At 35.7% G+C, this 12,205-nt stretch overlaps 2 protein-coding genes across 2 annotated transcripts; one reads left to right on the top strand and one right to left on the bottom strand.

Moving 5' to 3' along the window:
• Positions 1–1,333: 1,333 nt before the first annotated feature.
• Positions 1,334–5,050, bottom strand: LOC137726180 (bifunctional TH2 protein, mitochondrial). Its single transcript, XM_068465062.2, has 6 exons — positions 4,670–5,050; positions 4,454–4,562; positions 3,407–3,706; positions 2,910–3,330; positions 2,520–2,783; positions 1,334–2,310 (listed from the first exon to the last, which is right to left on the bottom strand). Exons 1-6 carry the CDS (start codon positions 4,852–4,854, stop codon positions 1,898–1,900), a joined length of 1,692 nt encoding a protein of 563 aa, XP_068321163.2. The 5' UTR covers positions 4,855–5,050; the 3' UTR covers positions 1,334–1,897.
• Positions 5,051–10,580: 5,530 nt separating this feature from the next.
• LOC137726519 (photosystem II reaction center PSB28 protein, chloroplastic) lies at positions 10,581–12,083 on the top strand. The gene is made up of 2 exons (XM_068465452.2): positions 10,581–10,916; positions 11,362–12,083. The coding sequence occupies exons 1-2, from the start codon at positions 10,844–10,846 to the stop codon at positions 11,829–11,831; spliced, it is 543 nt and encodes a 180-aa protein (XP_068321553.1). The 5' UTR covers positions 10,581–10,843; the 3' UTR covers positions 11,832–12,083.
• The last annotated feature ends 122 nt before the right edge of the window (positions 12,084–12,205 follow it).

Consider the following 12,205-nt stretch of genomic DNA (forward strand, 5'->3'; position numbering starts at 1 on the left):
ACATCTATTAAGAGTAATATGCATTTTCAAGTAAGGTGCTAACTTTTTCCTATATAAATTATTTAACACCTTTGTGAGAGAGAGAGAGAGAGAGAGAGAGAGAGAGAGAGAGAGAGAGAGCTCACCGGCAATATAGGAAGCCACACACTCTCTATCAATTTATGTTATCTAATCATTTTCAATTCATTTGATTTAATGATCGAAAATGAAAAAGTATGTATAAAAGGTAAAAAAATGATGTGTGGATACCTGAATTTAATTTTTAGGAAGCCTAGGATCTTAGTTGCATGACTTCTACTCGTTTCAATAACTATTAATTGTTGAATTTTGTTGGGTAAAACTTGCAATTCACTATTAGTACAAGTCTGGTGAGGCAATTAAAATTATAATAGTGGGCATCCCTACGTTTGGGTATTCAGTCGTGACGGAAACTTCTCCTCTGGGAGTCAATGCTAAACTCTTCCAATTAGTTTGGCTAATTAAAGGTGTTGAAATTTCCCCATGAGTTTAATTAATATAAATTGGTGCATATAGTGCCCCCACATTTATTCTCTTATTTGCGTCTGCCTATGTTAACAATCTTCTCATTTATTGATTGAAATTTTAACTATGTTAGTTGACTCGTTAAATTATTTCTAAGTTGGTTGATTTTTGTAAAGTTGAAATTTAAAGACATGCTTAGAAATATATGATTTTAATCGTTGAATAATATTGCAAAATTAATAAAAACAATTGAAAAAGTAGAACGAGAATGTTCAAAATAAAAAAGTGTTAACATCCTCCTATAGTATGCTTCTTAATACTGATTACTGTTGATGCAGGAAGACAAAAATAAGGTTGAGATGCTCCCCAGAGGATACCAGATTTCCATTTATTTAAGGCCCAAAAGAAAAGAAACTTCGATTCCTAAAGAAAGACCATTTTACACCAGTGACAAGTCCTTTCACATTTGGCAACCCATACACAAAGCGTAGACTTAAATTTGATTCAACACCCATAAAACAACCAAAAGGTTATAAGACAATTTTGAAGTTGTTAGATTAATCGCAATTAGGTATCCGACAATAACTCATCATTAATGAGAGTTAAACCTGAGATTTTGTAATTTTAAGCAAAGATAAATATCAATAAACCGTAGTGCCAATGATATAATTAGAAACTATTTAACTGAGATTTTATCAGAAACTATTACTAGGGGAAGTGTTATTAACACTTCAAAAATCTCATTCTACACTTCTCACAAGTGTATTTTTCTTTCCAAATATAGAAAGTTTGGAGTGTAGAATGAGATTTTTAGAATGCTAATAACAATTCCTTTACCCAATACAAAAGGTTATAAAATTTAATTCATATATATTTCCAAAGCGTTTCTCTAGAATCTGAGTCAATAAACCAATAATACAAAGGGTAAAAAAGAATGCATCAATATGATATACAAATTTTATAGACAAACAAATCAACATTCCATCCTCTATTTTCTTTCTCCAACAAGTAAGTTGCCACTGAAATCTTTCTCAACACCAACTTAGTTGAACCTGAACGACAAAAATCTAAAGAAAAGCCGAAGGAGAACACAGATAAATAGTTGAATTAAGAGATTATTCTTTTACTCGGCAAGTCCCTAAAGATAAAAAGGGGGCTGGCTGTGGCACTCAACTAAAACTTAGCCACCGATACTGTCTACATATATAGGTATAGTCTACTGTATATTATGAACTTCCTTTGGGTTTGTTCTAAAGCTACCCATAAGAGTAAGAGGGAGGGTCTTAAATGTAACCCTGTACATATTTTCCTTTTTCTATCTCACTAGTCACGTGATGTGTGAGATGTGAGAATGAGTAAGATAGAAAATGAGATGTATCTTCGGTTACACCTAAATTTTTCTGAAGAGAGGTACTTATGTGCCTAAAATAAAAGCCTGTATTTCAGCCCAACTAGACACTGTATAAAGAATTCCAGACATTGGTTTCCAGTTAGAGGAACAATCTTCAGCAAGTTCTCTCTGCCTCTTCACCAAGCCAGAAAACAATGGGACAAAGGAAACACCAAAGTGATCACCTAGTCTCCTCAAGGATGAACTTGATCCAATCACAATACCTATATCTGCCTCAAGAAGGCAAAGCAAGTCACCCACTGAGCCTCCAATGTAAACTGTCAAGTGCTTGCCTTCACTCTTTCGGTCGATTAGGATGTCGTTGAAGGCTTGAAGTTTTTCCGTGGGAGACTCCATCTTCTTCACAATTTTGCCGGTCGTAACAGATTCTTCATAGACTAGCTCATTTGAATGTACATTCAAGACATTCAAATCTCCTGTACAATAAAATTTCGACATTTAGTAAATCCTAACACACTTTTTTGACAAGATGATATTCTATTCTAAATTACTCGAATTTAAGTTGAAGGGAACTTAAACTTGGGTGTAAGGGTTGGCGGACGCATTGCCCTGGCAAACGGGGCCTAACCCACATGTGCACATTCCTAACACACTTGAAATATACAATGTATTCCAAGTAACATACCTGAAGAAAAAGCTGATACAATTAGGTCATTGCACCAGCAGTATGAAAGTACATGAACATCAGCTTTCAGATTTTCATTTTTCACAATCTTTTGAAAGAAGCTTCTGCAACCATCCTGAATGAGACTCTGGCCAGCCCTTTTTATATCCTCCACATTCAAACCCTTCAGTACTCCGGACTCAACCACCCTTTCGTTTGCCTTTCTCTCAAACGCCGCGAGTTGTTCAAGCGCGTTACATAGACCTTCGTAATCGAATTCTTCCACTGCAAAATTTAAGGAACACAATGTTTAACTTCATGCTATTTTTTCAAACAATAATTTACGAACACTGAAATTTCACGATGAGAATAAAATCAAAATGCAGTCCAAATAATTAGTTAAGACCAAACCTTTATTACTGGCCAAAATGCTTTCGACAGATTGTTCAAATTCTTCAGTATATTGGGTGGATAGGACATCCCAAGTGCTCCTCAAGTCTGCAGAAGACATCCGAGCGAGTTGCGTTTGATCAGATCCATCAATATCAGCCTTTGGTGCTGTTATGATTGCAATCTCAGCCAGTATGGCAGCAGAGTCAAATGCAGTGCATGCCAAATCAAAATCACATAGGATCGTAAGATGGCATTCGTCGAACTCATACATCCGAGATAGAGGGACTACAGATTGCTGATCAGAAATTGGTTGATTAACAACATTATCTACTAGAAGTTTCATTGCTTGGTGATAGAGATTCTCTATAATTTCAAGCTCCTCACTAGTCAAGCAAATGCTAAGTCTGTCTAGCATGTCTTCATTTTGCAAAGCTGTTTCCTGAGATAAAAGCTTGGTCATTAAAAACTTAAAACAAAAGGGTATGAGAAACAGATTTGATTTTAATAAGACGAACCTCGAGAATTTGAGACGAATAGGTGTCTATCCACGTTTTGTATATGTGAGATTCATAATCATCAGAACTTAGAAATCCCTGAATCTCAGCACTAATGAAGGCATAGAGTCTGATACAAGGAGCCAGAGCAGCAAGTGTGTAAGCAGCGACTTTGGTCTTTTCAAAAGGGGTTGCAATTTTACCCGGAGCCGATCTTTCTCCCTCAATTTTTCCTGATGCTGTTGCAAGCAAGAAATCTGTGTATTTGTTCATTGCAATGTCGTTAGAAGCGCCTTCATCCGCGGGCTCAAATCCACATTCCTACATATTATGTTCATTTCGGACTTTTAAGTACTGAAACCAGAATTAACACGCATAAATTTTTTAGCATGTTTGTCACACCGCTACTAACATGAATACAAGTTGAAGCTAATTCAAAGAGGTCAGACATTGTATACTGGTGCCAAGAGACAATTATACACAGAATATTAAATGATGCTATGGAGATTGTTTACATGAATACGATGCAGTCGTGGGTTAGGCTAGTTGGATAGGAGTGTGCACCTCGTGCACTCGAGTCATCCCTCTTGATTAATTATTGCAAGGAGGCAATACTACTATTAGTTATCCCTCTTGATTTATTCCCATCGATTAAGCTGATAATATATAATGATGAACATCATGATTCACGCAGCCACAATTTGCAGGATAATATTAAAAATAAGTCTTCCTTTTATTATTATTATTATTCTTTTTTTTTAATTTTTTTTTTATCCATTTCTGGAATCAAGTAATCAACCAGTGTGATAACTATTTGATGAAAAATCAAAATTGATATGATGAACTAAGGCTGAAGAGACTAATTGTCCACTAATTACGGAAACAAAACAGAGTCTTAATTAATAATCCATCCCAATTTTTTTCCATAATATCCGTCATTAGGACAGTTTTCTCGGAATCCAAACAGATTTTAAGAAAATTATCTGGATTATAATTATACACATTACATGATGACATGTAAATTAACAAAAAGAAAAACAAAGGGGGAAGGAATCTTTGAATATTTACTTGGACAAAAGTGTCGTGCGTTTGAAGCCTGCGGATTACACGTTTCCTCAAATCGCGTATGCCATTTTTGTCGTCGTCATCATCTGCACAATCCTCCGCCAATTCATACCTGACAAACAGAAAACAAAAAACCAATTATTCACTGCATGTATATTTCTATGTGTGTAAAGAGATCAGGGAGGAGGATGATCGAAGTTGATCGAATATCCGACGTACGCGAGAGCGAAGGCTTTGAGAAAATGGAGGTCTTGAGAGATGAAATGGCGGAAGGTGGTCGGAGAGTGGAGAGTAGAAGAGGCCAACCGCACAAAGAAAGGACTGTACAAAGCGAAAACGGAGTATTCCTTTCTGAACTTTGCCCACAAACGCCGTGCTAGGCTTATTTCTTCGTCCACCGCCATAATCTCCAACGGCAATAGCGAGGGCAATAGAGAGTTAGGGAATCAATATTTCTAAGACTTCTTCTACGTACGATTTGGACTGAGCAACAAATAATATTAATAGAGACGACGAAGGAGAGAGACGGAGGGAGAAAAAAAGAGAGAATGGTTTGGTGGATTTTTGGAGTTATTGTTGTCCGATCGTTGAAGTTTGATTGTCTTTGTGGATATATTGGTAATATTTATAGGGTCCATCGTCAGTCCAATATTGCGGGGGACATAAGCTATGCAGGGGCAGAGTCTTAGCCGCCGGGTCAACTTAGCAACAAACATGCACCTTCTTGGCTTCATCCCTTGCGTCATGATCCTTTTTCCCACCCACCTAGTTACATCTCACCCCTTCTAACATCCTTCTGTCGTTATCCCTTACAAAAGTCACACTTTTTAAGTTTTGAGGAAAACTTTAACATGACTGTTTAATTAGAATAATTCTGGATGAGACCAAAATACATAAAATGTTATACTTTTCTGAAGATGGCTTATCAACTACGTGATTAGACTGTCGTACTGATTTTTTTGTCTTCCCTTTTATTGGATCACAAGTTATGATGCGTGTAATATTTCATTTATTTCGTCTGGTAACGGATGTATCATCAACAAATGATTTAATTTAACTAGTGTTGCCCTTTATCAATGAATCGATTGACGGTCTAAATTTTTCATATGCAGACGATAACTTTACCAATTATCTCGTCACAACTTAAAAGAAAGGTACTGCTTCAGTATATACTAGAGAAAAAAATTATAGGCATAGATAATTTATCCATTTTGTACGACCAGTAATAGTGAAGCTTTTCGTAAGCAGCCTAAAGTTACTATATATGGCTATAAATACTGTAAAGGCTGCAACTTGTATAGGCAGTAGTGCTCTCCATGATCATAAGTTGGGGTGACAATCCAACAACAAATCCAACTGCATACTTTATATTTTTCTTTCAACTCAACTGCATATTATAGTCATAATGTTGGTGGATTTTGCTTTTTAATGTAGTTCAGAGTGCACCGCCGCTGGGTTCCTTTTTGCTCGTTACGCCGAGATTTCGTCTCCCAAAAGCAAAATCAGTATACATGCTTTTGCTAGCTATACGCGGTATTCCTCGTTGCCACCTGACTTTGACTAGTCCAAAAGGGGAATGGACTCAACTAATTTAGAGACCGGGAGAGACCCTATTACTATTAGTAAGTTATGGTTCATGATCACATGATGAACAAATCAAAATTGATCTTTTCATTAAATTTCAACAGTTGGAGGGAGCACTATGGCTTATTGCCGAGAGACTCGATCATTTGGTTGGTATTTGACTTTGGAAGAGTCGGCTACATATGGTCATGGTTGTGAGAAATGAAAATGTCATCAACTTACTTTGTTTGGTAACTTTGGTTTTTAATTTTTAGTTTGTATTGATATAGAATGGTGGAAGGGATACTTAAGAAATGTCTATCGAACGGTATTTAAAATGAAAACTAAAACTCGTAAATTGAAGGAATTTTTTGAAACCTTATTTTCACTTTCAAGATACATGATCTCCTTAGGATAATGTAATCTCTTTTGATATGAGAAGAAGTGAGGATAAAAATGAATGAGTATGAATAAATTACCGTCCTCAATTATCATACCTTATTTTTTAAGTATCGCGTACCAAAAACTAATAAGGCTCACCTACTTTATCATTCATTGATAAACACATAATACGCCCTTAATTTTTCCATCCTTCCTTCCGCGACCCTTTCCAATATCCTTTTTCATAGTTTTTAAGTGACCCCACCGTGCCACATCAAAAGACTTTTTAGCATATTTTTTGGAAAAAAATGGACCAAATTGAACATGAAGTTAGACGATTGAGGGCTTAAGTGACATATTTAATATTTTAGGTTTTAGGAGTAAAATGAAACTAAAGTTTGAATTCATGAGGGCATCAGCAATGTTTAAGCCTGAAAAAACATAACGAAAAAGGAACAAGGAAGTAGTTGCTAACTTGCTACACGAGTATACCGTGCATAATGACATGAATAATATAATGTTGTCGGGACTTGGCTTAAAATTGGCCTATCATTCTGGAAAAAAAGGCAACGTGTTAAACGCGTTTAGGCCTTTCTGGAGGTCCGTCCCATAGTCTTCTAGTATTCTGCATTTTGTTGACGCTGCAAATATATGAATTCCAAATTGTTCACTCCATTTGGAACGGAACTGAACATTCTTTTGTCACTGTACATGTTCAAGACGTTCAACAAACATATAAATTAACGTGACTCAATTTACATGTTGAAAACCCCCACAGACGTCCTTTCGTTTTCAGTTTCCTTAATTTGTTTTCACTTATTGCAGAAACTAAAGTATTCAAAAGTCGTGGGAGATTGGAAAAAAGAGTCGTAGACGACACACAATATATCATGATTAAGCTGGCTATATATGATTCGTCTTATTGTTGTTTGTCAAAATATATGATTCATCTTCTTTTTTTTTGTCAGAATATATGATTCATCTTTTTTTTTTTTGTCAAAATATATGATTCGTTTATTAGCTCTTTAACAAGTGGCAAGGCTTGTAAATCATGATTTGGGTGATGATATCATATAGGATGATATCATATCGCATTTATCCAAAATTATATAAAACTCAACACTAATTAGATGGGATTTCAATCATTAAGCTAATGATAGTATTATGATGGTTGATTTGTGGACTTTAAGTTGATGCTTTAGCTAAATCTTCATTTTTACGGGACGGCGTTTGAGCTAAAGAAATTTGTTACTCACGATTTTATTTGATTTAGTATTCATTCATTTGAGTTAGCTTATCACATATTTCTATCCCATCTTATTACCATATAATCTGATATGTAATATGTTTAACCAAATATTTAATGAAATAAAATTTATTAACTGAGGTAACATTTATATGTCAGTTACGAAGTTAAAAAATAGGCTAGAACACTACGAGTTCTTGTATGTATCAAATATGCCACAACATCTGTCTATCATACCATTTTTTAAATGCCATGTGTCAATTTTACATCATTTTTCTATAATTTGAAGTAAAACAAAATTAAGAAAAAAAAATAAAAATTTTAAGAAAAAAAATGAAAAAAGAGAGAGACCTAGCAACAAACCCATATATCCTCCCCGACCTCTCCCACTACTTACTTGCCATGGCCGCCATTACAATTTCAACATTTCGCATTAAAGATTTGGGAAATTTGAAGTTTTTTTTAGGAAATGAAGTCTCACGCTCAAAAGACAAGGTATCAACATTTCGCAAAAGAAATATGCACTTGAGATACTCAAGGACCACGGTTTCCTGGTGCAAGGCCGGTGGAATTCCTGATATAGGAAACCAAACTATCCGACAAAGATGAGTTGCTCAAGGATCCAGCACAATTGCCGGCATTTAGTAGCTAGGTCGATTAATTTAGAGAATTTTAACGAAAAACTTCTGGTACTGTTCATTTTAACGAAAAACCATATTTTTACACTAAAAAATCAATACTGATACTATTCACTCACCTTACTCTTTATTTTGTCATTATCGTTAAAACTCAAAATTTTCAAGTCATTTTCATTAGTTTTCCTATTAATTTACCTTACTATCACTCGTACGAACATCACATATTCAGGGCATATTCTTAGTCAATTTATGCATGAGCCGCGGTTACCTCACATGGATGTCGCCCTCCAGATTGTTTGATATCTCAAGGCCACTCTGGGCCAAGGTTTGCTTTTTCCATCAAACAATAAATTGAACTTGGTTGCTTTTTGAGACTCGGATTGGGCTAAGTGTCCTGTAATTCGTTGTTCTACTATTGGATATTTTGTTTTCTTGGGGAGTTCATTGATCTCTTAGTGGAAAAAGAGGAAAATAACCATTTCATTATACTCCGCTGAATCCGAATATAGGTGTCCATGGCGGTACTTGTTATGAGATTAATTGGCTACGATTTTTTTTGGAGGACCTACAGTTACCTCATTCAGGTTCATCACTTTTATATAATGATAATCAAGGGTGTTTGTATATAGCAGCAAATCAAGTTTTTTTATGAAAGAACTTGACACATTGAAATGGATGCCACACGACCTAGGACCGTTGTAGGATCCTAATCTTCAACACGCGTCCTCACGAGTGACCCCACATGGGGTCACAAGGAAAACTAATTTCCACATCGAGAATTGGTCAAGTTATGATGTCAAAGCTAACACAACTTGTCAAGAACTCGGTCATCGTTTAGGGACTAGAACTAACACAACTTTTCGAGGGCTCATTCAGTCAATATCCTTAAGCTAGAGCTAGCGCAACTTTTCGAAAGTCCAACTTAAGAAGATAAATTTGAGGCCAGTAAATCAGGTGTAGGACATAGCGAAATAATGACTTATTTCTAGCTAGTTATGCTTCTTGGAACTCGATTTTAATCTCACTTTGCTCTCTGTAACTCAAAAATCATCACTTTACTCTCTGAAACTCAAAGTTCACTCCATTTCCCCCCTAGAATTTAAATTGATTCCATTTTGCCCCTGAAACTTGAAAGTCGTCTCTATAAAACTCAAAATTTGCTCCACAATACTCTTAGATTTGTTAATTTCTTATGTGTGTTTGATTTGGGTGTGTCATGCTTATCATTTTTTTTTCATCTCTTCAATTTCTTTTAAACTTAATATTCTCTAATTGTTGAATGTTAACATATAATAGAGATTTATAATCAAATTTATTGCACATGTGACAACCTTATTGGGCGTTGACTCTCACAAATGTTTTCGGAAGCCACCTATAAATTTCAAGGAAAAGAGAGAGTTCACAAATCAAAATGAAATAAATTTTGAGTTTCAGGGAGCAAAGTGAAGATTTTTGAGTTACATGGGGTAAAATGCGATCAAAATAAAATTTCAGAAACGTGGCTAAAAATAAGACCGAAAGATTGCTATGCCCATGGTGGCAACGTCAGGAACACGATGATTGCTATGTTTTTTTCTTTTATTTTTATTTTTATCGTGGTTATTTTTGTTTAGCTAATTTTAAATTATAGAAAAACACATAAAAGTCCTGCATGAATCACATTATATTTTCTTTTATATTTTGTACCAATCTGATCCAAAACAAAAGTTTAATACATACTTTATTTTCTTACTCAAATATCACTGTCTTGTTGAGATATGAGATGTTTTTTTTTTTTTTTTTTTGTTTTGTTTTGTCATGAGGTCGATCTACATAAAACCAAAACAGAGTTATGAGAAACTGTATCATAAAAACTCAAACATCAATTCAAATTGAAAAGCTCGATTATCTGAACTGAACCAAAATTGTCTTATTTAGTTCGTTACAATTTGGAAAAATCATTGGTAATATGCTAGGTTTGGTTAACGGTATATATTCTAAAGTTTAAAGGCTTTTTCTAACAGAATCGTTAAATTATTTAACCTAATAAAATTTAACCGCTCTTATTCAGACGTATAACTTGTGCGTTTTTAATTTGCATTGAAAAATTGTCACTAGGGCCGAATTAATTGAGATGGATTGTATAAGTAGCAATATTGGCCTGTTTGACCTTGGACTTTGCATCTTGGTCCATGAATACTTGAGTGAACCGCTGTTGGGCTTGGATCCAAAGCGGAATAGCAGGCGACGTGTCCAATTGCAGTGATTTGCCACGCATTCATAGACCCTGATGCAAAGTCACAACATACCAGAATTTACTCAATCTAGCAAGTTAAAAACTTGAAAGTGCTAATCTCTCTCTCTCTCTCTCCCTCTCTCTCCACAGTATATCCACCAATCATTTGAAAAGCTCAGAATGTACTCAGAGTGAATGGCTATGCTTGTTACACGCCACTCTGTCCTTGTTACCCACCACTCTATCCCCAAACCACAACTCCTTAGTCCTTTCTCCTCTTTAACACTCACACACACTCTCTCTCTCTCTCTCTCTCTCTCTCTCTCTCTCTCTCTCTTTCTGCTTGTGTAATGGCAACCCTGCAGTCGCTTGCATTCTCCTCTCCAGTCTCACAGTGTCTGCAGCAACCACGCCTCCATTCAGGTAGCTCTTTTGGCTTTTTACTGCATTTTCTGTAATTCAGTTCCAAGCAGTAAACTTTACTGTGGTTTATGTTTTTATTTTCTTGGGGGTCATAATTTAACTCAGTACATTAACGTTTATGTGTTGTGCTCTTGGGAAATTATAGGCGAAGGGTCAAATGGGGTGAAATTGTTCGTTGGGTTTTGTTAAAGTTTCAAACTTTGTGTCAGTTTTAGCAGTTTCCAAGTTGATGTGATCGGATATCATTTTCTCATGATGCCCATCAATTAAAACACTAAATTTGTTAATTGGGTTTTATAAGTAACTATATGTTGCTGAACCAATCAATTTAACTAATTAGTACTTAATGATAATTATTGATAAGACCAAGTGATGGATTGTGACTTGTGAGCATAGCCATGGTACTAGCAATTGGCAAATGATGATTTATGTTCTGATTGTGTAGGCTTGTTATGTTGGGGTGTTCATAGAAGTGCAGAATCCACATTCAATGGGCAGTCTTTGCGCGTGTCTCGTCCCCAATGGGCGCCGTTAAGACGGTGTACTCAAGTGTCTAGGTCTATTACAATGATGGTCAAACCGAAAATTCAGTTCATCCAAGGAACCGATGAACAGACAATACCAGATGTGAGGCTAACCAAATCAAAAGACGGTACAAATGGCGTGGCTATTTTCAGGTTTGAGCAACCTTCTGTGTTTGACTCCTCTGGTGAGTTTGGTGACATCACTGGATTTTACATGATTGACGAAGAAGGGGTCCTTTCGTCAGTTGATGTTAACGCCAAATTTGTCAACGGAAAGCCTGCAGGAATTGAAGCAAAGTACATAATGCGGACTCCAAGAGATTGGGACAGATTCATGAGATTCATGGAACGCTACGCAAATGACAATGGCTTGAGTTTCATCAAAACATGAGGCAAATCAGGCAATGTATATCATTATCTGTTGTCTTCCTTGAATATCTTATTAGTCCACACATGTATTTTAATGCAAGTACAGCATCGTCCTTCCGCTTCAACCAATTTTTCTGCTCTTATTGAGAATTATGTGAGTATTCTGTATTTGGAGTTATAGAGTTGAGAAAGCTTATGTTTCAAAGCCTTCTTTTAACTACGCTCTTGCAATTTGAAGAAATGATACGATGAAGGTGACAAATTAAACGATTCAGCCTATGTGTTCGACCATTTATCTTGTAGTTGCAGAATGCAGACGACTTGTTAAGGCATTGATAAACCATGTAAGTTTGTTTCTATGTCTCCCTTGGATTTCATATTTTAATTCAAAATATT

Source organism: Pyrus communis, chromosome 5, assembly GCF_041283825.1.
Source record: "Pyrus communis isolate YQ-2024b chromosome 5, ASM4128382v1, whole genome shotgun sequence".
Lineage (NCBI taxonomy): Eukaryota > Viridiplantae > Streptophyta > Magnoliopsida > Rosales > Rosaceae > Pyrus > Pyrus communis.